This window comes from Balaenoptera physalus, assembly GCF_965194825.1.
Source record: "Balaenoptera physalus genome assembly, chromosome: 10".
In the NCBI taxonomy this organism is placed as follows: domain Eukaryota; kingdom Metazoa; phylum Chordata; class Mammalia; order Artiodactyla; family Balaenopteridae; genus Balaenoptera; species Balaenoptera physalus.
The window spans coordinates 111266158-111287542 of NC_138889.1; the positions used below are offsets into that span (position 1 = coordinate 111266158).

General features: G+C 54.6%; 1 protein-coding gene across 1 annotated transcript in view; it reads right to left on the reverse strand.

The window, feature by feature from the left end:
* SHANK2 (SH3 and multiple ankyrin repeat domains 2) overlaps positions 1-21385 on the reverse strand; it is a 559042-nt gene that overhangs the window by 249759 nt on the left and 287898 nt on the right. Inside the window, exon 14 of the mRNA XM_082476803.1 lies at positions 17739-17852. Within this exon, the coding sequence (XP_082332929.1) occupies positions 17739-17852 (114 nt within the window). The remainder of the gene's footprint in view (positions 1-17738; positions 17853-21385) is intronic.

Consider the following 21385-nt stretch of genomic DNA (forward strand, 5'->3'; position numbering starts at 1 on the left):
AAGCCTCAGTTTCTCTGTGTGTGAATAAAATTTTTTCTTACGTAAAGCATCCCCCCCCAACTGTGCTCAAACGACATCTCACATCTTGCATCCTGAGCTGCTCTGGGTGAGGTGGGGGTGGCGGTGGTGGAGGGGAGGTTGTCCAGATGCGGTGCGCACTATGAAAACAGGAAGAAGGCTGTTCCTTAGGACATACTATGGCAAAGTGGCCAGCTGTCTACCCCAACATCAGTTCTCCACTTTTTCCGCAGGTTGTCTGGAATAAAGGCTATAACGCTTAGCCTTCCTTAAGATTATGTTGTGGCCAATAGTTGGAAGAATAGTGGACACTTTGCATGTCCTTAAAAAGAGGGAGCGTGGTTTTGTGTCTTCTCCTTTCCTCTGCTGGAATGTGGATGCAATGGGTGGAATCTAAGCAGCTGCCTTGAACTATGAGGAAGCCTGTTAAGGATGATGGAGCAGCAAGACGGGAGAAGCTTAGATCCTCAAGCACCCAGAGCCCCCACCCCAGCGTCAGACCATCTTCCTCTGTCTCCTCTAATATGACAGAGAAACAAATCTCTACCTCATTTAAGCCATGGTTCTCGTACGTTTTCCTGTCACGTCGAGATGCTCCAGCTGAGGAGGAGGGAGATGGTAAAGGGGAGAAGGGTCTCTTCTTTCAAGATACAAATGTCTGGATTTTGACACTAATTGGAAAGCATCCTACATATTAGAGTTCTCCAGCCAGGCCTCACTTTTACATCTCCAGGCCCAGACCTAAATCACTAAAATACTTTCTACTCCTAAGCAACCACTCTTTCTCAGATGGGTTCCCGTCATGGGTTTAATCAAACCATAGAACCCGCATGTGGAAATAAAGGCTCCTGGGAGTATATGGGGCAGCTGTGCCCGTGGCTGCTCCCACAGGTGGGGGGGGGGGTGTTCCTCACTTGTTAAAATGTACCTGTCGATTTCCTTTTTGTTTCATAACAACTCCATTTTGTCACTCTAATTTTAGTGGCAATGTTTTTGTTCCAATCAGCAATCATTTTGGAAAAGTAGGCTGCTGGAAGAGCTCTTGGCATACAAAATGACAAGCAATTTTTAAACGGCATAAGACTGATGATTTTTAACCACACTGAATTCTAAATCTGTTTCGGGCTGGTTAACTCTCGTCAGAAAATAACGAGCTCTTTCAGATTGCTGTCCGTTCTGCTAGCTCCAACGCGGCAGGCATGCGTGGTGGGCCTCCTGGGCGCTGGCCTGGATCACTGGGAGGCAGCAGGCAGGGTCCCTGCCCTGGGGAGCAGCGCACAGTCAGGGGACGGGGACACACATGCGGGGAAGTGACACAGCAGGTGCCCACCTGAGGGCTGGGCTTCGTGCACCACATGCTGGCTGCAGAGAAGATGCCAGGCCAGGCGGGGCGAGGGCATCACTGCAGCCTTCCAGCCCACACTCCTGCCCCAGCTCCGGGAGGCACCAGCCACACTGACCTCACTCTTCAGAGTCAGAATTCCAGGTTGTGGCGGAGCCTGGCAGGTCTTCAAAAAGTGAAACATAGAATTACCATATGACCCAGCAATTCCTCTCCTAGGTGTGCCCCCCAAAGAACTGAAAACAGGGACCCAGCCCAACACTTACACATGTTCATATCAGCCGAAAGAGTGGAAACAACCCAAACGTCCATCGATGGATGAATGGATAAATAAAATGTGGCATATCCATACAATGGGATCTTATTCAGCGCTAAAAAGGAATGATGCACTGATTTATGCTACAACATGGGTGAACTTTCAAAACATTACACTAGGTGACGGAAGCAAGACACAAAGGACCACATATTATGTGGTCCCTTTCACATGAAATGTATAGAAAAGGGAAATCTATAGAGACAGAAAGTAGATTAGGGGGACGATGAAAATGTTCTAAAATTAGACGGTGGTGATGGTTGCACAGGGAGGTGGGTATTCTAAACGCCACAGAATTGTCCAATTTAAAATGGTTCATTCTGGGGACTTCCCTGGCGGTCCGGTCCAGTGGTTAAGACTTCACCTTCCAATGCAGGGGGTACAGGTTCGATCCCTGCTCAGGGAGCTGGGATCCCACATGCCTCGGGGCCAAAAAACCAAAACATAAAACAGAAGCAGTATTGTAACAAATTCAACAAAGACTTTAAAAATGTTCCATATCAAAAAAGTCTTTAAAAAAAAAAGTGTTAAAAAAAAATAAAATGGTTCATTTTACGTTATGTGAATTTCACTTGAATTTAAACACATCTGAAAAAAAGATTCCAGAACATTCTGCCCAGGGCTCTGCTTGGCCACCACTGCCTTCCCTCGGAGCCCACACTCCTCGGGTCACCACCTCGGATGCTCTGGGTCTCTCCTGCCCGACCCTGCAGGGCCCTGGGCCGAGAAGCAGCGGCGGGGTGGGGTGATGAAGACAAAATACACAGGCCTGGTTCTGCGCCGCGGTGGCCACTTGCCAGCTCGGGGACCCGAGAAAGCTGCAGAGCTTCTTGGAGCCTTGGTTTCCTTCCTTGTAAACTGGAGAGAGTCACACGTCCTGGGGCCCCATTGTGTAAGGTGAGCTCCCTGCCCGCTGTCTGTAAGTGCAGGGGCCACGCCTGGTGGTGGATTCATTCAGGGAGTTGGTACTGACCTGGCAAGGGATCTACACCAGACCCGGAATTGCTGACAAAATGGCAAGCGAGGCAGACAAGGTCCCTGCTGTCACTCAGGGGACAGAGGAGGAACAGATAGACCCCAACCAGCCAAGGAGTTTCATGCTATCAAGAGGAGGGCAGGGTGGGACCTTGATGCAGTGTCTGAGCTGAAATCAGAGGCCGGGAAGGAGCGAGCTGGTGGCAAGGGCACTGGAGCTGGGAACAGCGCGGGAACAGAATGTGCGGGCCAAGCTCCCGAGAAGGGGTGCGGGCACACGGGCAACGGGCCTCAGAGCAGGCCCTGTTCTAGGGGAGGGGTTGGTCTCTGCGGGAGAGAGCCCCGCCCCCTACCCCCCCCACCCCCCCACCCCCGGTCTCCCGAGTGGGCGGGCACCACACTGCGCTCCTGATTGGCTCAACAAGCAAAGGGAGGGAGCGGCCATGGGTGGGGGGGTTTCCTGGGCGGGAGAGCAGGGCTGCGGAAGCCTCAGGCCTTGGGGAGCTCGGAGAGGGAGGAGGGACAGGGGGCCTTCCCTCTGCCCCCTGGGCCTCTGGGACCCGCCATCCCGGATTCACTGAGCCTGTGCAGGGCCCTGCACGCAGAGCTCGCAGACTGCAAACAGCAGACAGCCGAACGCGCCACGCTTGTTGCTAGGACGGGAGGAGGCAGGGAGAGCTTCCAGGGGGAGGCGGCCCTTGGATCAGGCTTGGTGGAGAAGCAGGGTTTGCCAGGAGGAAGAGTACGCGCTCGGGAGCACAGCCCGGGGCGCGGGCCCCACGCAGGCTGCGCGGGTCTCGGGGAGGAAGCTTCGCGCTCCTTAGCCGGCGGCAGGGCTGCTGCTGGTCCCCGGCTGGCCGGCCCTGGTGTACACATTGCGAGTCCCGGCCACACTGGGGGACGCAGCGGCTCACCCTGGGCCCAGGAGGCTGCCCTGCGGCCGGACCCTGACTGCCGTGCAGCAATGGACCGGGGCCCCTGCGCCACGAGGAGACGCCAGGTGCCTCTGCGGGGGTCACGTGAGTTCTCGCCAGGCCCAGCAGGACCGTCTGCGGGCGAAGGGACCGAGCACAGAGAGGGCAGGTGACGTCCCCAGGTCACTGGGCCAAGCCGGGGTCCCCACCAGTGCAGAGCCACGGACATCCAAGCAGCTCTGCCCCTGCGGGGAGCCCCTCCAGGCAGACCCTGAGGGTGGAGGCGTGACCCTCAGGCATGAAGGGTCACCGGACACGAGTCCAAAGGTGACAGACCTGGCCCCGTTCAGCCAAGCAATGCCCCAGGACCTAGACTTGTCCTGTCGGTGCCAAGTCCCCGCCAGTGTCCGGGAGGCAGGTCTCCAGTGTGGCAGCAGAGGGCGCCGCGCTGAGTACCCGGCGTGCTGGGTGCTGCCGCCCTGAGCCTCTGGGGCTCCCTGCGGGGTTTGTTCACCCTGCTTAAAAGTCCCTCTTTCCCCTCCTGTAACTCAGGGGTGGGCTCTCCTCCGTGGAATCCAGGCCCCCCACCCCAGGTGTCGGCCAGTGCGAGGGGGTTGGGGTGAATGAATGAATGAGTGAGTGAATGACCGGCCCCGAGGCTCCGGTCTCCCGTACCGAGGGAGCACGTCCTAACACCCGGACCCGCCTGGCCTCTGCTGCCGGCAGTAAGTAGGGCAGCCCCGTGCACCTGGCAGCTGGCAAGTGACGCCAGCTGCCCTTCTTTGCTCTCACAAGTGTCCCCGTTCGGATGATAAATGATGCGGTCACCCTGGCAGTGAGACTCCTTCTAGGAGCGTCCACGAGAAAAGCCGGGAGCTTCAGGAATAAGAAGTAGGTCAGATCATCGCTGGGCTTCTGTCTCTGTGCCAGGGCTCAAGGACAGCTCGGCCCCAAAGCCACGCGGGACCCGCACGTTTACCTGAGTGGGTGTTCAAGGGGCACACCGTGCAGCCAGGGCCCACGGCGGGGGCTCCTTGAGCCTCTGGAAGAGTCCACGGCACTGTGTGTATGCACACACATGTGAGCACATGTGCACACATATGGTGCACCATGCAGGCATGCGTGTGTACACGTGTGTGTGCAGCTCTCATTGACCCTCACTGAGGTCTGTGACCCCTGCCCCCAATGCTCTGATCTGTGCCAGTGGGAGAGGCTCCAACACACATGGCGTCCTGCAGACCCGGGAGGCTGCAGGCACGAGGCTGCCCCCATTTCCCACCCCGACGCGGGTCACGGAGGGGACCACTGTGAGGGTGTGACCTCTGGGTGGCATGTCACAGCAGGTGGGTGGCACGACCTGGGCCGCCATCTCTGATGGGCAGCGTGCAATGGGGGATCAGGTCAGATAAAGCTCTGGTCTAGGGGAGAGAGAAAGTTCTAGTTTCCACTCCAGTATCCTGCATGTGGGATCAGAGCTTGGCCTTCTCTCCTGTTCTTTCCTCGGGTGTCCTTCCGGGAAATAGAGCCACCAGCCCAGCCCCTGCTCCAATAATAAAATCTAGGAACACGACGCAGGCTTGGGGAGGCCCTCGGGGCGACTGCTAACATTGCTACTGATCTGCTTGGATGGGAACTTTCGGAGCCCATCAAGGTCATGGTCAGGCACTGTCGATATTAGCTGTCCGGCTAACTTATTTGACAACCCCTCCCCCTCCCCCACTGCTGGCCCTAAAAGACCCATTTGGATGGATGTCATCGTGCTGAGAAGGCCAGTGAGCCCGGGTCCCAGCGTGACTGCCAGGAAGTTACTTAACCTGTAGTGTCCTTCTCTGTAAAATGGGCCCTTTGTATCCCGCAGAAGACACCTGGGAAAAAGAACCGGCACTTTGAGAAGTTGTAACCATTTGCAAACCAGAAGCACTGCGGTGACAAGGAAAGTGACCTTGATGTCAGTTTTCTTAGCACTAATCAGAAGGTGGGCCTTCCCTCTCCTTAGAAAAAGGCTCCCAAAGAGTCCTCCCTGCTCCGAGTTCAGTCCCTCCTCCCCACACAGCACCCCAGGGGTTAACAGGCTCGCGGGACCCTCCACTGGTCCTGAAAGGAGGGGAGGGAGGGATGCGGGCAGCCCCACGGGCAGAGGGCACTGATCAGAGACACGGAGGCTGGGGCGCGCTCTGGGGCCACACCCCACTGGCTGGTGCTAAAGATGCAAGGGCAGCTGGCTCCCTGGGCACCTGACAAAGGTGCTCAGCCCGGGGTGGGGCTCCACGCAGAAGCCCAGGGGCGGCTCCTCTGCACACACGGAGGGCAAACTGAGAACCTTCTGGATTCGGGTGAAGGGCACATTTGCATCTCGGCTAAATAAGCAGGGGCCGCTGGGGCACATTCGCCACGGTCAACAGCTGTGCCGAGTTGGACCACGTTCCTGGGGGACCTGGCTGCATTCGGCAATGATTTCTCCACACAGATCTCTAATGGAGACAACCTGGAGCCGGGGCTCCCGCTGCAGGGGGGGCACCGGAGCCTGTGCCCAGTCGCAACAGGCTTTTTGCTACCGCGCCCATCCTAGCAGGTGGTCCACGGTGCAGGTCAGCCTGGCCCACTGCGGTCAGCACGGCCACTGCTGAGCCGAGTTTAGAGCCCTGTCCTTGGACGGGGTGAGGTTGGAGGGTGCATCAATAATACGTAGTCCCTGTGGCCAAATCCCAACCTCAGCTGAGCTGCAGGAAAAACTCCCAATGCGCCGCAGTCTGTGCCATCAGGAATTAGGAAACCCTGGGTGTTTTCAAAACAAGGTGCCTTTCTTTAAAGATGGCAGCCCTCTGGAGGGTGACGATCTCTGAGTATGAGCGCAAAACACGTGCCCTCGGGCACCAGGTGGAGGCAGGTGGTGGCATATCCAAGTCAGCAGAGCCGCTAGGAAAGTTGAGGGACCCAGTGCAAAATGAAAGTGGGGGTGGGGTGGGGAGGGTGTGCAAAAACGATGAAGAATTCTAGGATGGCGACTTGGGAGCGTTAAAGAGGAGAGGGCCTGTGCAGCGGCGGGTCTCGCCTGCCCATGAAGCCAGTCCCTGCTGATTTGAGAAAAGGTGTATTCTTTGTCCCCAAGTCCCCTGCCCCGAGGGCTGTGGGCAGGTCCTATCTTTAGGGAGCCGCAGAGAGCTGCAACCCGAGAGGACCCTTGGGGACTCCCTGAAGGAGATAGACGGGATACAGTCAGATGTCTGTCCCGGACGTCAGTGCAGTTCTAGGGCTGAAGACAGAGAAGAGGTGGCTTCACGCTGGGCAATGTACCAGGGCAAGTTGATTAAAGGCGACGCATCCTGAGGACATGGACACAGAGCTTTTACACTGCGGGACTTCCCTGGTGGCGCAGTGGTTAAGAATCCACCTGCCAATGCAGGGGACATGGGTTCGAGCCCTGGTCCGAGCCCTGGTCCGGGAAGATCCCACATGCCGCGGAGCAACTAAGCCCATGCGCCACAACTACTGAGCCTGCGCTCTAGAGCCCGCGAGCCACAACTACTGAGCCCGCGTGCTGCAGCTACTGAAGCCCATGAGCCTAGAGCCCATGCTCCGCAACAAGAGAAGCCACTGCAACGAGAAGCCCGTGCACTGCAACGAAGAGTAGCCCCCACTCGCTGCAACTAGAGAAAGCCCGCGCGCAGCAACGAAGACCCAATGCAGCCAAAAAAAAAAAAAAAAAATTGTGAGGCTGCTCTCTGAAGTGCTACTTGAAATAGCAAAGCGGGTAGCTGGATAGCCAGTGTCATGTCAGTGTCACATCAATGACATCAGTGATGGACATTGTCCATCAATGGCTCAACCACGACGGCTTCCGGAAATGGTGTTTCGGAAGACTGTTTTCAATCCATGACACCATGTCCTTTGTCACTTGGGAAAGAGAAAAAGTAGGATCCATAATTTAAAAGGATGCGTTCAACTTTGTTTAATATGCATTTTTACTCAAAGAAGGACCAAAATTTACGGTGGGGATTATCAATGTGGGGTAGGATTATGAGTGATTTTTGTTTTCTTCTTTATACCTTTCTGTGTTTTCCAAATTCATTGCAGGACCAGACACGACGAGTATGATAACATGTTAATTTAAAAAGTGAATGCCTCTCCAAAGATTATATGCAAACGGCCGATAAGCACATAAAAAGATGCTCAACATCACTGGTCATCAGGGAAGTGCAGATCGAAACCACAGTGAGATACCACCTCACACCCACTAGCATGGTTATAACCAAAAAAAACAGAAATAGGTGTTGGCAAGGACAGGGAGAAATCAGAACTCTCATACACCGCTGGAGGGAATGGAAAATGGAAAACAGTCTGGCAGTTCCTCAAAAGGTGAAACAGCGTTACCACGTGACCCAGCAATTCCACTCCTAGGTGTGCCCAAAAAGAACTGAAAACAAGGGTTCAAACCGAAACTTTTACACGAATGTTCACAGCAGTACTAATTCAAAAGCCAAAAAGCAGAAACCCAAATGTCCATCAACTGATGAATGGATCAACAAAACGTGGTCTACATTTACAAGGAAATATTATCCAGCCTGAAAAAGAAATGAAATTCTGACACCTGCTGCAATATGGATGAACCTTGAAAACATTACGCTAAAGCAAGTCAGTCACCAAAGACTGCATATAGTAGCCTTCCATTTATAGGAAACGTCCAGGATGGGCAAATCCGTGGAGACAGGAAGTAGATGAGTGACTGCTAGGGGAAGGGGGAAGTGGGGGATGGGGAGTGATTGCTAATGGGACAGGTTTCTTTGTGGGGTGATGAAAATGTTCTGGAATTAGATAGTGGTGATGTTTGCACAACCTTGAGAATAGACTAAAAACCACTGAATTCTACACTTTAAAAGGGTAAGTCTCATGGTTTGAGAAGTTCATCTCAATTTAAGGAAATAGAAAGGTGGGTGCCATGTCTGAAGTCCTTCAGATCGTAGAGGGAAGTAAAATGAGGCAGAAAAGGTTTGAACGTCCAGCACTGATCTGACACCTGATTTGATTAACCACTTTTTTTTTTTTTTTGCTGCACCACGTGGCACGTGGGATCCTCGTTCCCCGACCAGGGATCGAACCCATGCCCCCTGCAGTGGAAGTGCGGAGTCCTAACCACTGGACCACCAGGGAATTCCCTTGTTTAACCACTTGGAAGCTTCTGGAAGCTGCATTTGCTGAATATGAGTGCTAACTCTCGATTTACGTCTGTGGATGGTGCCCAAGCTGCCACTTCCTGCCCTGTCTCTTTGGCTCCCCGGTGCCAGGTCCTCTAGGAACCCGGGCTCCTCCTCCTCCTGGCGTCCCCAAGCCCACAGACCCTGCCCGGCTGGGGACAGGGGACATTCAGAGCGTCCTCCCAGATGCTTTCCTTGGCTGTATGATTTGTTGAAGCAGGAGGCTGGCCCTTACACATCTCCTTTACATATGCATGTCTTACATTTAATCTGCCAACGTGAGAGTTCATCTTTCCCAGCATGCAGCCCCCATAAGCCAATGTTTATTCATTATCCCCGGATCTGTTTCCTATCGTCTATTTCAGAGGAGGCAAAAACAACATCTTAACTCAATAACAGAGCACCATATGATGCTTTCGTTCTCCAAAATGAGCCACGGCTCACTCTGGGGGGTAGCCCTTGGGTCCTGTCTGTGTCCCAGCTAGAGGGGGGCTCCTGGCCTGGTTAACCATCCCTAAACTAGGTGCCCAGGGAGAGGCCGCGGGTCTGTCCTCACTAGAATGACAGATGGCAGGTCAGTGGCCACCTGCACATACTGGGAGCAGCTCATTCATCCCACCTCTTGCAGGGCATGACAACACCCGTCTTCTGGGGCCCCCAAGAGGCCAAGTCACTCATGACAGGGACAAGGGGGATGGGGCAGTCGACTGCTCAAGCAGGATGCCATGACCCCAGTGCCACTCCGCCTGCTCTGCGGGGTGGGGTGGGGGTCCAGTTCCCTGTATTTGCAGCAGGGGATGGACAGGCAGAGATGGAGGCCACTGTGCCTCTGGGTCAGTTGAAGGGACTGCTCCCTGAACAATCTCCAGCAGCCAGACCCGAAGACACCCTGGCCTGGGATGTCAACGACGCTGGTCTTTTCTTAGGTATCATAGTAGCCCACTGCCTTCCCTGCTGTCCGCAAACTCAATGGTTTTAAAGAGATCTCATCCAGTAGAGCTGGGGAGGTTTAAAGTGGGAGAGGCTCCACGACTGGAATTGGGGGGAGCTGTGTATGAGAGGGAGAATGGGTATTTACACCACCCTCATGCAAGGTCCACCCATCTACCTATCTGTCCGTCCATCTGTCCATCCACCCATCCATCCATCTGTCTGTCCATCCATCCACCCATTCATCCATCCACTCATCCCTCCATCTCTCCCATCAATCCATCCATCCATCCATCTGTCCGTCCATCCATCCACCCATTCAACCATCCACCCATCCATCCGTCCACCCAACCTCCCATTCATCCAACCACCCATCCCTTCATCTCTCCATCAATCCATCCATCCGTCCATCTGTCCATCCGTCCATCCACCCAAACCTTCACCCATCTGTCCATTCACCCATCCACTCATCCATCCCAGAAGTACTTTCTCAGCACCTGCTCCATTTCAGGCCCCATGTCCAGTATGGGGAACACCAGTGTGAACCAGCTGTATCCTCCTGGTTCTTTGCCCTCACAGAGGACAATACACCTTGGTCAACTGACCTTACAAACCGTATTTACAAACTAACTTACAGGCCCTCTCCTTCCATCCCCTTGGCTTGCACCAAGTGTACTGATGAAATCTGCCCCAGAGCAGAGGACAGCCCCGGGGCTGACCTGCGAGGCTTCCAAATGCTGGTGGGTCAGCGTGCAGCCTGGGCAGGGAACAGTCTCGGGACAGAGAGCACGGTCACTGCCCTCGACTCAGACAGAAGAACGGCCCCACTGGGGATGGGATTGTGTGACAGGAAGCGGGGGGGCGAGGCGTCTGCAAAGTCCCACGTGGGGCAGAGCACGGCACATGGCTACCACTCTTCACCACCATCACTGACTGAACTGTATCCCCAGATTCGTGTGTTGATGCCCTAACCCCCACTATGACTGTATTTGGAAATACGGTCTTTAGGGAGGTGATTAGAGTTAAATGAGGTCATAAGTGTGGACCCTCATCCAATAGAACTGGTGTCCTTACAAGAAGAGGGAGAGACACCAGGAATGTGTCAGCACACATAAAGGCCACGTTAGGACACGGGGAGAAGACGGCTGTCTACACGCCGAGGAGAGAGGCCTCAGGAGGAACCAGCCCTGCCAACACCTGGATCTCAGATTCCAGCCTCCAGAACTCTGGGAGATAAATATCTGTTGTTTAAGCCCCCGGTCTGTGGTATTTTGTCATGGCAGCCCTTTCCTGCCCACTGCCATCCACACAGGTGGCCCAGTGTGGGAGTTAAGAGTGTCCCCCACCCCCGTGAGAATCTCCGTGACACCCGCCCCCCCTCCCCCCAGAACACTGGCCCGTAGTGACCACCACTGTGCCAGGCGACTACGGACAGAGCTGCAGACACCACATCCTGTAGCATCAGGAGGGGCCGTGGGGAAGGAGGGCAGGGCTGGTACCAGCATCAGCAGGTTGCCATGGTAACCAGGGGCAGGCCATCGCCGCTGCGGGGAGGGGAGAGGGCCTGGGTCCCAGAGTGACGTGAAGGACTGAATCCTCCTGACGGAAGCAGACAGACCTGGCAGATACCTATTTTGGGGGCGAGCCCGAGCGTGCAAACTGGTATTTAAAACGCAGAGCAGCTGCTTGGAGACAACGGCACACACACCAAGGCGGCGAGGCTCCAAGTGTATTTTAATAAAATGGCGTAAAAGAAAGAAGGGGGGAGGCTGTATGCTTCTGCCACGGTTGTTTAACAAAAACACAATCATTAGCAGCCAGGACAATGAGTCCCCATATTTATTTTATGTTCCGTTAGGGAACAGCGCATAACTCCTTCGGAAGCCGGCTCTTTTGTCTCTTATTAGTATTTTAAATTACAGTTGTGCTAATAGAGGCATTTGCCTGTATTTTTAAATGTTCTAAAGATAACAAAAACATTCCATTTTGGAACCGATCGTGCCCACTGTGACATGTTGCAGACGGTTCACACGCACCTGACTAATGGGACGCCTGTTTCATAGTGGGGACCGCGCTGGCCGCTGCCCCGTGGCTCCAACCAGAGCTGCCCAGAGGTGCGGTGACAGCTCCCACCCCTGCCTTGTCTCCCAGGGTGAAGGCGGGTCACGGCAGTGGCCTCCGCCCCTAGTCAAAGAGCCCAGACGCTCTGGCCTCCCAGCTGAAGGGGAGGCTGCAGTCGTGGCCCGCGGAAGCCCAGCGCCCCTCCTTTGCTGGTCAAGCACCAGACTGGCCTTGGCATTGCCCTCCTCCCGCAGCCCTGCCCAGGTCCGGCAGGTCACACGAGCACACCCATGCCCCAGCCGCAGAGAATGGTTCTACACATGACCCAAGTCAACCTAATCAGGGCCAGTCCTGGGACACCTGCAGAGGAGGCAGGGGAGACCCAATTTCCCTCTCTCCCAATCCCTCTTTCTCTCTGCTGGACCTGGATCTAGCCCAGGGTTCCCAGGGGCCAGCCTGAGAGGTGAGCCGGCCAGAGAATAAAGCCTCCAGGCATGCAGGATACCTCTGCCCAGCCCAGCCCAGACCCCGGCGTAGCCCTTGAGCCCCCGGGCTGGACCCAGGCTGCGGGCCTGATGGGCTGGAAGGGAGGACCTCAGGGCATGCTGCCGCCAGAGGGGGCTTCCGTGCCAGGACAGACTCCTGGGAGGACCTGGGCCGGGGCTGCTGGGCCCCATGTCCGCTCACCATCCCGCCCCCAAACTTGAGGCGGCCTGAAGATGGCAACTGAGAGTTTTGGGGTGAACCCTGCGGTGGGGTAAAGGGAGGTCTCTGGTGGGCCTTGGGGTGTCCAGCGGGGGAGGCTCCAGAAGGTGGCCCAGAGCAGCCCCCCTGGCTTGGGGGTTGCAGGAGACCCTGGGCTTCACTCAACACCTTCTGGGGGTGGGATCACTTGGGTCTGGGTCACACGGGGCGCTCTGTGCTGAAGATGAAGGCCAGCCGTGGCCTTGGGCGTCGTTCCCATCAGGTCACGGCAACTGAAACCAAAGATGAGCTGGATTCCCGTTCGCTGGGAGCGAGGAAACAAACGCTCAAACACCCGTCTGAGCTTCAGGGACTGTTTGCATTCTGGGTGGGGCTCAAAGAGCAGGGATCTCGCTGTCAGCAGAGGGGCCCCCGATGGGCTGGGCATCCCACCGCGCTGTGGAGAAGGACCTGGAGCAGAGGTCTGTACCATGGCCCCAGCTCCCTCCTAAGGTGAGCGAGACTGTGCAGGTGTTTGCAGTAGTGGGGCAGTGGGGTGGGCCGGGATAACTTTCATGTAGACACAGAACTGGTGTGAAGACCTGAGCATCTCACCAATGCCACGGGCGACTAGATGGAATTGCTGTTTCCTATCAGCTTTGCGCCCCTCCCCGCAGCTCTGGCGGAGGAGGGTGGCCTAATGGAACTCAGAGCTGGCCAGTCCTCTCTGGGGTCACCTTGGCTGCCTCTGGAACGCAGGGGGCAGGGGCTGTTAGACCAAGACCCACAGGGCTGGGTGGAGGTGGGACAAGCAAGAATAATAAGGACCCACTCCTGCTGTCCAGGGTACCACATGCCCTCAGAGAGCATCGAGGCGGCTGGTACTGCACCACTGTTATCGGGGCACCAACTCTGTAGATACCCATGATAAACGTGCGATGGGTGTGCGGGAGGGGCATGTACATAATTAACTGTCCGTTCCCTCCAAATTGCCACCCTCCACGCACACACAGTAACATCGTCACCCGTGGCACCTCGCTGTCAATTCTCTGGGCTGATGCACGCAAAGAGGTGAGATTTTATAAATCGGACTCACCTCCGTCTCTCCTGCACAGAAACAAAATATCCTGCAACTATGCTGCTTCCGCCTGACCCTGTGCACACATCACCTTCACGTCCTTCCCAGGTGAAGGGAAGGCTATGCAGAGCTGTTGAGTCACCTGTGCCAGCTGGGAGGCAGCGGAACTGAGAAGGAGCCTGGGCCGGCCCTGAGTCCCCATCGCTCCGGGCGGACGCGCACCAGGATTAATCAGTGGTGGTGGGACTCCAGGAGCCCACGCCGGGCACTCCGTGGGGAGGCTGCCCGGATGTGGGGCTGGGACGGAGCACAGAGCGTTAGAAGTTTCAAAGAACAGCTCACGGCCCAGCCTGGTGCTGAGATGTGGGTGCTTGTGTGTAAATCCCGGGCTTACTTCCTGCCCTGCTTATTCCACAGGCCGGATGAGGCTTTCCACGGAGGAATGCCTGTTGGAAACACACATGGTCCTAAGAAATCAGAACCAAGGTTAAATGAGCAAGTGCATCACTTGTTGAATAAATAACCACCACGCTCTTCATGGAACCGAGTGGAGCTTATTATCAACGAATCAGCCAACGATCAGGGGCCACCGTTTCAGTCTGCTCTTGGCTACCCTTGGCCTCTGATCTTTGTCATCAGGCGGCGAGAAATCAGCTGGTCCCACTCACAGGCATAAAGTGCCCCGAGCAGGTTTCTCCATCCTGCTGGTCCTTCCTGGAATCATTCACCTGTCATTTAGTGCACGTGAGTGAGATCTGCCAGCTAAATGTTCACTTTACAATCTATAAAAGTGGTCCTACACAAAAGAGAAAGCTTCTAAGGGCTCAAACCAGCCAACTCTGTATGGAAGGAGCTTGCTGCATGGAAACATTTAAAAAATATTTTCTGCACATGAGTGAGATCTGCCAGCTAAATGTTCACTTTACAATCTATAAAAGTGGTCCTACACAAAAGAGAAAGCTTCGAAGGGCTCAAACCAGCCCACTCTGTACGGAAGGAGCTTGCTGCATGGAAACATTTAAACAATATTTTCTGCACACGAGTGAGATCTGCCAGCTAAATGTTCACTTTACAATCTATAAAAGTGGTCCTACACAAAAGAGAAAGCTTCTAAGGGCTCAAACCAGCCCACTCTGTATGTTCCGAAGGAGCTTGCTGCATGGAAACATTTAAACAATATTTTCTGCCATCTTTTGGATTCTATGTATATTCAACACAGTTTTCAACATTAAAAAAACAGGCGCTATAAAAAGTGCTAATTGTGAAAGCAAAGAATGGAGACATTGGACTTCATTTAAAAATTTTAAAAACCTTGTTAAAAGACACAGAAATGAAAAGGCTAAGTCACAGGCTGGGAAAAATATGTGCGACATATATCTAACCAAGTACTGATAAGTAGACTCTGTAAAGGAGTCCTACAAGCCAATGATGGAAAGATAAACAGCCCAGTGAAAAATGGACAAAAGACTCGAACCGATACTTCTCAAGAGAAGCTATACATAAGGTAAGAAAGCACACGAAGAGGTGTTTAATAACAGTAGTCATCAGAAAAGTGCAAATTATACCCGCAGTAAGATATTCCCCACACCCATTAAGAATGGCTGAAATTAAACAGACCAGTGTTAACCAAATGTCGCTGAGAAGTGGAGCCACTGAAACGCGCACACACTGGGGGATGGGAGTACGAGAAGGCACAGCAGTTTGGACAACTGTTTGGCAGTTTCTTATAAAATTAAACACCCTCCTACCTTGTGACCCAGTAGCTCCGCCCCTCGGTGTTTCTCCAAGAGAAAGGAAAACACGTCTGGAGAAAGAGTCGCACGATAACGTTCATAGCAGCTTAAGTGACGAGCCCAGACTGAGAAGCAATCCATCCATCACCAGGAGCATGAATAAACATACTGGGGTATAAACATACCGCGGAACACTCTTCTTCGGCAACAGAAATTTACAGAGCACTGATTTACAGCCCGGCAATAGCATTCAGCTGCGTGAAAGACACCGGGCTCAGGGGTATGTGCTGTAGGTTCCAGCTCTGAAATTCAACAGCAGGCTGAACTGAGCTCTGGTGACAAACTGAAACGGAGCAGGACCCTGCGGGGACTGCCTGGAGACAGAACCCCCCCTCCCCCACCCCTCGTGTAGCTTGCCTCTCGTTTGTAGAAAAGCTTTAGCTTCCCAGGCCCTCCCCGAGTTCCAAAGAGCAAATGTAATCAGAGAAGTACAACACCAAAGGGAAACAGTCAAGCAAGACAAAATAATAATAGTTTAGCCGTAAAACAAAGTCAAGGAGCTTTAGTTCCTCCTCAGGGGCTGTAGATTATATCCTGAGTCCCTGAGTTGTTTTGCAGATACTAAAATGCCCACCAGGTGGAGGACGTAAATTGCATGCTGACCACCAGCACGTAGACCCCAGACTGAATGGAACCAGCAGGTTGATGATTGAGATTCCTGAAACATCACCCTGTTACCTCACCACCAATCAATCAGCGAATTGTGCACCGGCCGATCACATACCCCATGACTCTCTCCCTCAGGCTATCTTTCAAAACCCTTCCCTGAGAGCCTTCAGGGCATTTGGGGCTTTTGAACATAAGCTGCCCATTCTCCTTGCCGGCCTCACATCAGACACGTGCAATAAACACTGCCCTCTTCCTTCACCACAACCTGGTATTAGTAGATTGGCTGGGCTGCACGTCGGGTGAATGAAGCCAACTTTGGTTCGGTAACAAAATCAGAACCGTGGTTGCCTCCTGTTGGGAGGTGGGTGACTGAAAAGTGGCCTGAGAGACCTTTCTGGGGTGACGGACAGGTTTCACCTCTTAATTGCAGTTGGAGACACAGGAGTAGAGTTTGTCAAAATGCACTGAACTCTTCTATAACCTGTGCATTTTTTACCACACGTAAACCATACCTTTATAAAAGACGATGTTAAGTCACGATCTCAGAAAGCCCAAGGCAAACAGAACCCAATAGGAACCACTCTGGACTCTCCCCGACCCTAAAATCCAGCTCAAATCCCACCTCCTTTGCACTGTTCTCTCCCTCCACCCCACTCCACCCCAGGTCACAGCGGTGCCTCCCTCCTCTGGCCAATAATGCACATAAGTAGAGTTACGGTGTTCATATTTACCATCCTTAGTAGACAGAGGATGGTCCCCCCCAAAAGATGCCCATGTTCGAATCCCCCGTGCCTGTGAGTACATGACCTTACAAGGCAAGAGGGAATTAAGCTTTCTAATCAGTTTAGCCTGAACTGGGTCCTCCAGGTGGGGCCAATCTGATCACATGAGACCTAAAAACTGGAGGAAGAGGAGGCAAAAGGGAGGGTCAGAGAGATGCGGCCTGAGACCTGGCCCATGACTGCAGGCTTTGAGGACAGAGGAGGGGCCCCCAGCCAAGGGATGCTGTGACCTCCAGAACCTGGAAAAGGCAAAGGAATGAACTGTTCCTAGAGGTTCCAGAAAGGAACACAGCCCAACTGGCACCATGACGAGACTGCCCAAGGATGCAGCAAAGCCACTGGCCACAAAGCGAACGTGGCCACTTCTGACAGATGCACCATGAGTCTGCGATTCTACCAGAAGCCAGCAGGGCATGCGTAGACCAGGCTCTTAGAAGAACCTAGTGCTTTGTGTGTCTCCACCTCTCCTACTGGTTTCTCAATACCGTTTTATGTAAGTGGTTTCCTCCTACCATTTCAATCAATCCAATCTTGTGGCAATCGCTTTCAGGCCGAGCGTCAGCAGGGGCTGTGTCTGGGAGTTCGGCGAGGTGCTGCAGTGATATGCCTCAGGCCTGTTTCGAGCAGTTTTCACTGAGACAGCAAACCTCGAGTCCTCAGGGAGGGCACGGCAGGGGCCGGCGGGGAAACGCGAAGCTGCCTGTTTATGATGTCGGCGTGAGAGATCGATAAAGCAGTGTCAAGCACTTACTCTCCCCCCAAAGCCCTTTTCCGACGGCTAGAACGCACGCTCCAAGTTTCCTGGCACATGCACAGACCAACATTTTAACTCAAAGCTTCCAGGCTGCCCTGCAACCGATTTCTGGTTTGGACAAAGCCCAGTGGGATGGCGTCCACCGCTCGGAGGATCAGAGAAGCCCTCGGTCCGAAACTCAGCCTTGCTCGGTAACCGCACACCTGCCCGTACCTGCCGCGCGCTCTATGTCAGCAACGACGCCGACCCCAGGCCGGACAGAGGTGGACGGACGAGGGTGGGGTCCGCCTTACCTGCTGGGCTGTCCCTGGGCTTGCACTGGACCTCCTCCACACACTCAGCTGGGAACCATCCGATGTGGCCGCGGGCGCTGCCTTCCCAGAAGCCCGCTTCGCCGATGCTCAGAACTAGAGACAGGGAAAGGGGGAGGGGTTAGTGGGCGGGGCTTGGAGGGTGTGGGGTGCGGATGCAGGGGGGAGGGGCCGGCGGCTCTGGTCCATTTGCTGGCTGACCAAGCCTCCTTCAGCCGCCTGGCAAAGTGTCCCTCGGAGGGGGCACTGCAGAGCCTCTGAGCCCCCAGGTCCCCTCTGCCCGTTAGGCCTGGGGGAGAGGATGCAAGCGCCGGGCGTCCTGGCGTCCTCGTATCTCACAGCGCTCGGCATGTGGCCACTGTGTCCCGTCTGTCGGGTCCCAGCTGAGACGGGAGAGTGGGACCTCCGAGTCCCCACCATCAGTTATTTCAGGTGTCAAAGTCGGGGGACAGGCCACCCTGATGAAGAGAAGCAACCATGAGGTCGTGTCGGCCCCTCTGGAGCTGGGGGAGGAGAGGCCAAGAGTCCAGGCCCACAGGATCTTTGAAATTAGTTTGAGAAAAGAGAATTCACAGCAGGAGACAGGGAAGCAGCCTTCCTGGCAGCTACAAGATACTACCCGGACTTGAAGTGCAAGGGCAGGCTGGCCAGTGCCCCACGGGCAGTCCCGGGCTTCTGACTGGCTTATTAATGAAGAACCTGCGGATTATGTCGGTGCCAAAAGCAGCAGGGGGCCACTGCACAGTGAAAACGCCAAGTCAAGGGTCGTGGGACAGACACAGCTGCCCCGCCTGCAGGGCTGAGGGCTCTGGGTTTCCCCCTTCTTCGGCTCAGTGCTGGGTGCACAGAGGGCCTCACGGACGCCCACTGCGGGGGATGAAGCGTATTCATTTTTAAACTGGACCGATGCCGAGCGTGGGTGAGCAATGCAAACCCAAAGACACGAGGTCCCAAGTGCTGCCCAGGCACTGCTTGGACAAATATTTTGGTTGTAAGGGTCAGGCTCGCAGGGGTGAGGTAGGGGAGGGTCTCTGTCTCTTAGGCCTGTGATGCTGGGCTGGGGGCACACCTCCACCCCAAAGCCCTGGCTCCCTCAGAGTGTATCTGTGCAGTGGGAGGTTAGTATAATCTCTGCACATCTTAACCTTTTGTAAATTACTCAGGACCCCCAGGCACCAGAACTGCGGAGAAGAGATCCTGGCCACAGAAATGCCTCCTTCCATCCCTCATCTCAATCTCAAAGGCCAGATAAAGGACACCTGGACCCATGAGTTTTGAAGGTCAACAGCACAGAGTATGTCAGCTTTAGAAGTCTTTGCCTAATAATTTGAAGAAATGGCCTAAAGGGAACAGACAGGCAACCTCCTTGAGGACCAGTACGATCGTAATCGCTTGACCCATTTTCTCCAAAAATCAATGCTGGCCCCTTACACTCAGTGCAGCCCAGCTGACCGGGATGTACACCACGGCGGCCCAGCGGAACCCAGATGTGAGAGGGTCGTCTCGGAGCGCTGCCCTGGATGGCAAGCGGGGGACAGGGACCCGCCCAGGCGCTGTCCAGCTACTGGAGCGGCCTGGCTGACCACCAAGGGTCCACGTAGAAACTCGTGGTGGGGACCGTGCGTCTGCCTCTCGTCTCTCCAGGCAATGTCAAGGCCACACACTTGGGCACAGCCAAGTGACGCCGGCACCAAGCCGACTGCAGGGGTGAGCGACTCAGAGAGACAAAGGGGGCTGGGCTCGAAGTCCAGACAAACTAGACCGGAACCCCCATCCCCAGGTAGGCAGCTGTGGGAGCCCTGCCCCAAGTTACCAGGTGACTCAGACAGGGGTCTTTTATGGGCTAGATCCTGTCCCCGATATTCCTCTGTTGGAGTCCTGACCCCCAGCAGCTGAGATTGTGACTGTGCTTGCAGATGGGGTCTTTAAAAGTCAAAATGGGGTCCAAATTCCATCCGGGCAGCGCCCAGTTCTTCAGCAGCCCAGAGACCATGTAAGGACAGGCTGCCCAGGCTCACAGCACAGTCAGGACACGGAGGCAGCCATGGAGTTCCTCCTCGCCACGACCTGAACTGAGCCCCTGTGTGCGCTGGATGGTGTCCCCCCGCCAAACCCCTATGTGGCAGTCCTAACCCCCAGAACCTCAGAGTGTGGCTGTGTTTGGAGATGGGGGTCTTTAAAGAGGTGATTAAGGTAAAATGAGGTCACTAGAGTGAGTCCTAATCCCACAGGACTGGTGTCCTTATAAGAAGAGGAGATCAGGACACAGACACACACACAGGGACGACTGTGTGAGGACACAGGGAGAAGACGGCCGTCTACACGCCAGGGAGAGAGGCCTCGGGAGGAACCGGCCCTGCCCACACCTGGGTCTCAGATTCCAGCCTCCAGGACTGGAGACAGTGAATCCCGAGGTTTAAACTGCCCAGTCTGGGGAGCCTTGTTACAGCGGCCCGTGCTGACTCACACAATGGGATCTAACACCTTCAGCCCACAGTTGCTATGAGGTTTACAAGGAAAAACATGTGACGTCCCCAAGCAGGGTGCCTGGTAAACAGCAGCTGCTAACAAGTCTCCACCTGTATCTCCTCTGTTATCATCTCTGATGTGTGGACAAGGACACGCGGTCCCCAGATATGAAGTGACTGGTCACTGGGTCACCGGGAAGGCTCCCCAGGCCCTTCCCAGCCCAGCCTGAAGCCCCACACGGGCCTGGGAGTGACAGCAAGGTGGATGGATGGACACACGGGGGACAAAAGCCCAGGGGTGTGGGCTCAGCAGATTTCAGAGCTGGGCTGGGCAGCGAGACCCGGTGCTCTTTGGTATTTGGTATTAAAATTCCAAATTGCAGGTCATGTGAGTGCTTACATTTATAATTTGAATGTTTATAATTTAAAAGTTAACAAAAATACTGTTAAACTACATAGGGACAATCAGGGACTCATGGGTATGATGCTCAAAGACCCCACTGAACCCCATCCAAGAAGGCAGCTATACACCCTGAATATGATGCAAAAAGGTACAGAACGTGGACAGAAGTAGACGGGCCTGGTGGGATGCATGCTTGCCCGGGGGGAGAGGGGAGCAGAGCTGGATAGAGAAGCCCCTTCTCCACGGCTTGTAGCCTGGACTAAGTATGGTCCCCACGGCAGGGCTGGCAGGGGAGGGGCACATGAGGAAAAACCTGTGTTCTGAGTGGCCTAAAGAACCAGAAGGATGGAGCCAGGAAACCAGGCACCCTGAAGAGAGTCGGGGTGTCCTCACAAGGGAAACAGCCAGGGAGGGGTGGCCAACTCAGGGCCCCCACCTCTCTGAAAAGATGCAGAGCAGCTCCGCTCAAGTCAGGGCCTGAGCTGTCACCCAGGCAACCCTCCAAAAAGAAAGCATGAACTGAAGCCATAATCTTCACGACTCAACACCCTGATGTCCAGAACGCAACAGAAGATTACCGGACACGCAAAGACCCAAGAGGATGGGGCCCATCCTCCAGAGAAGAGAAAACCACGTGAGCCTGACCCCAAAATGACCCTCATGGTGGGACAACAGACGGGGATTTTAGAGGGACGATGACACCCACCCACGATGTTGTAAAACAGCATGCGCATCCAAAGAGGGAAAATCTCAACAGA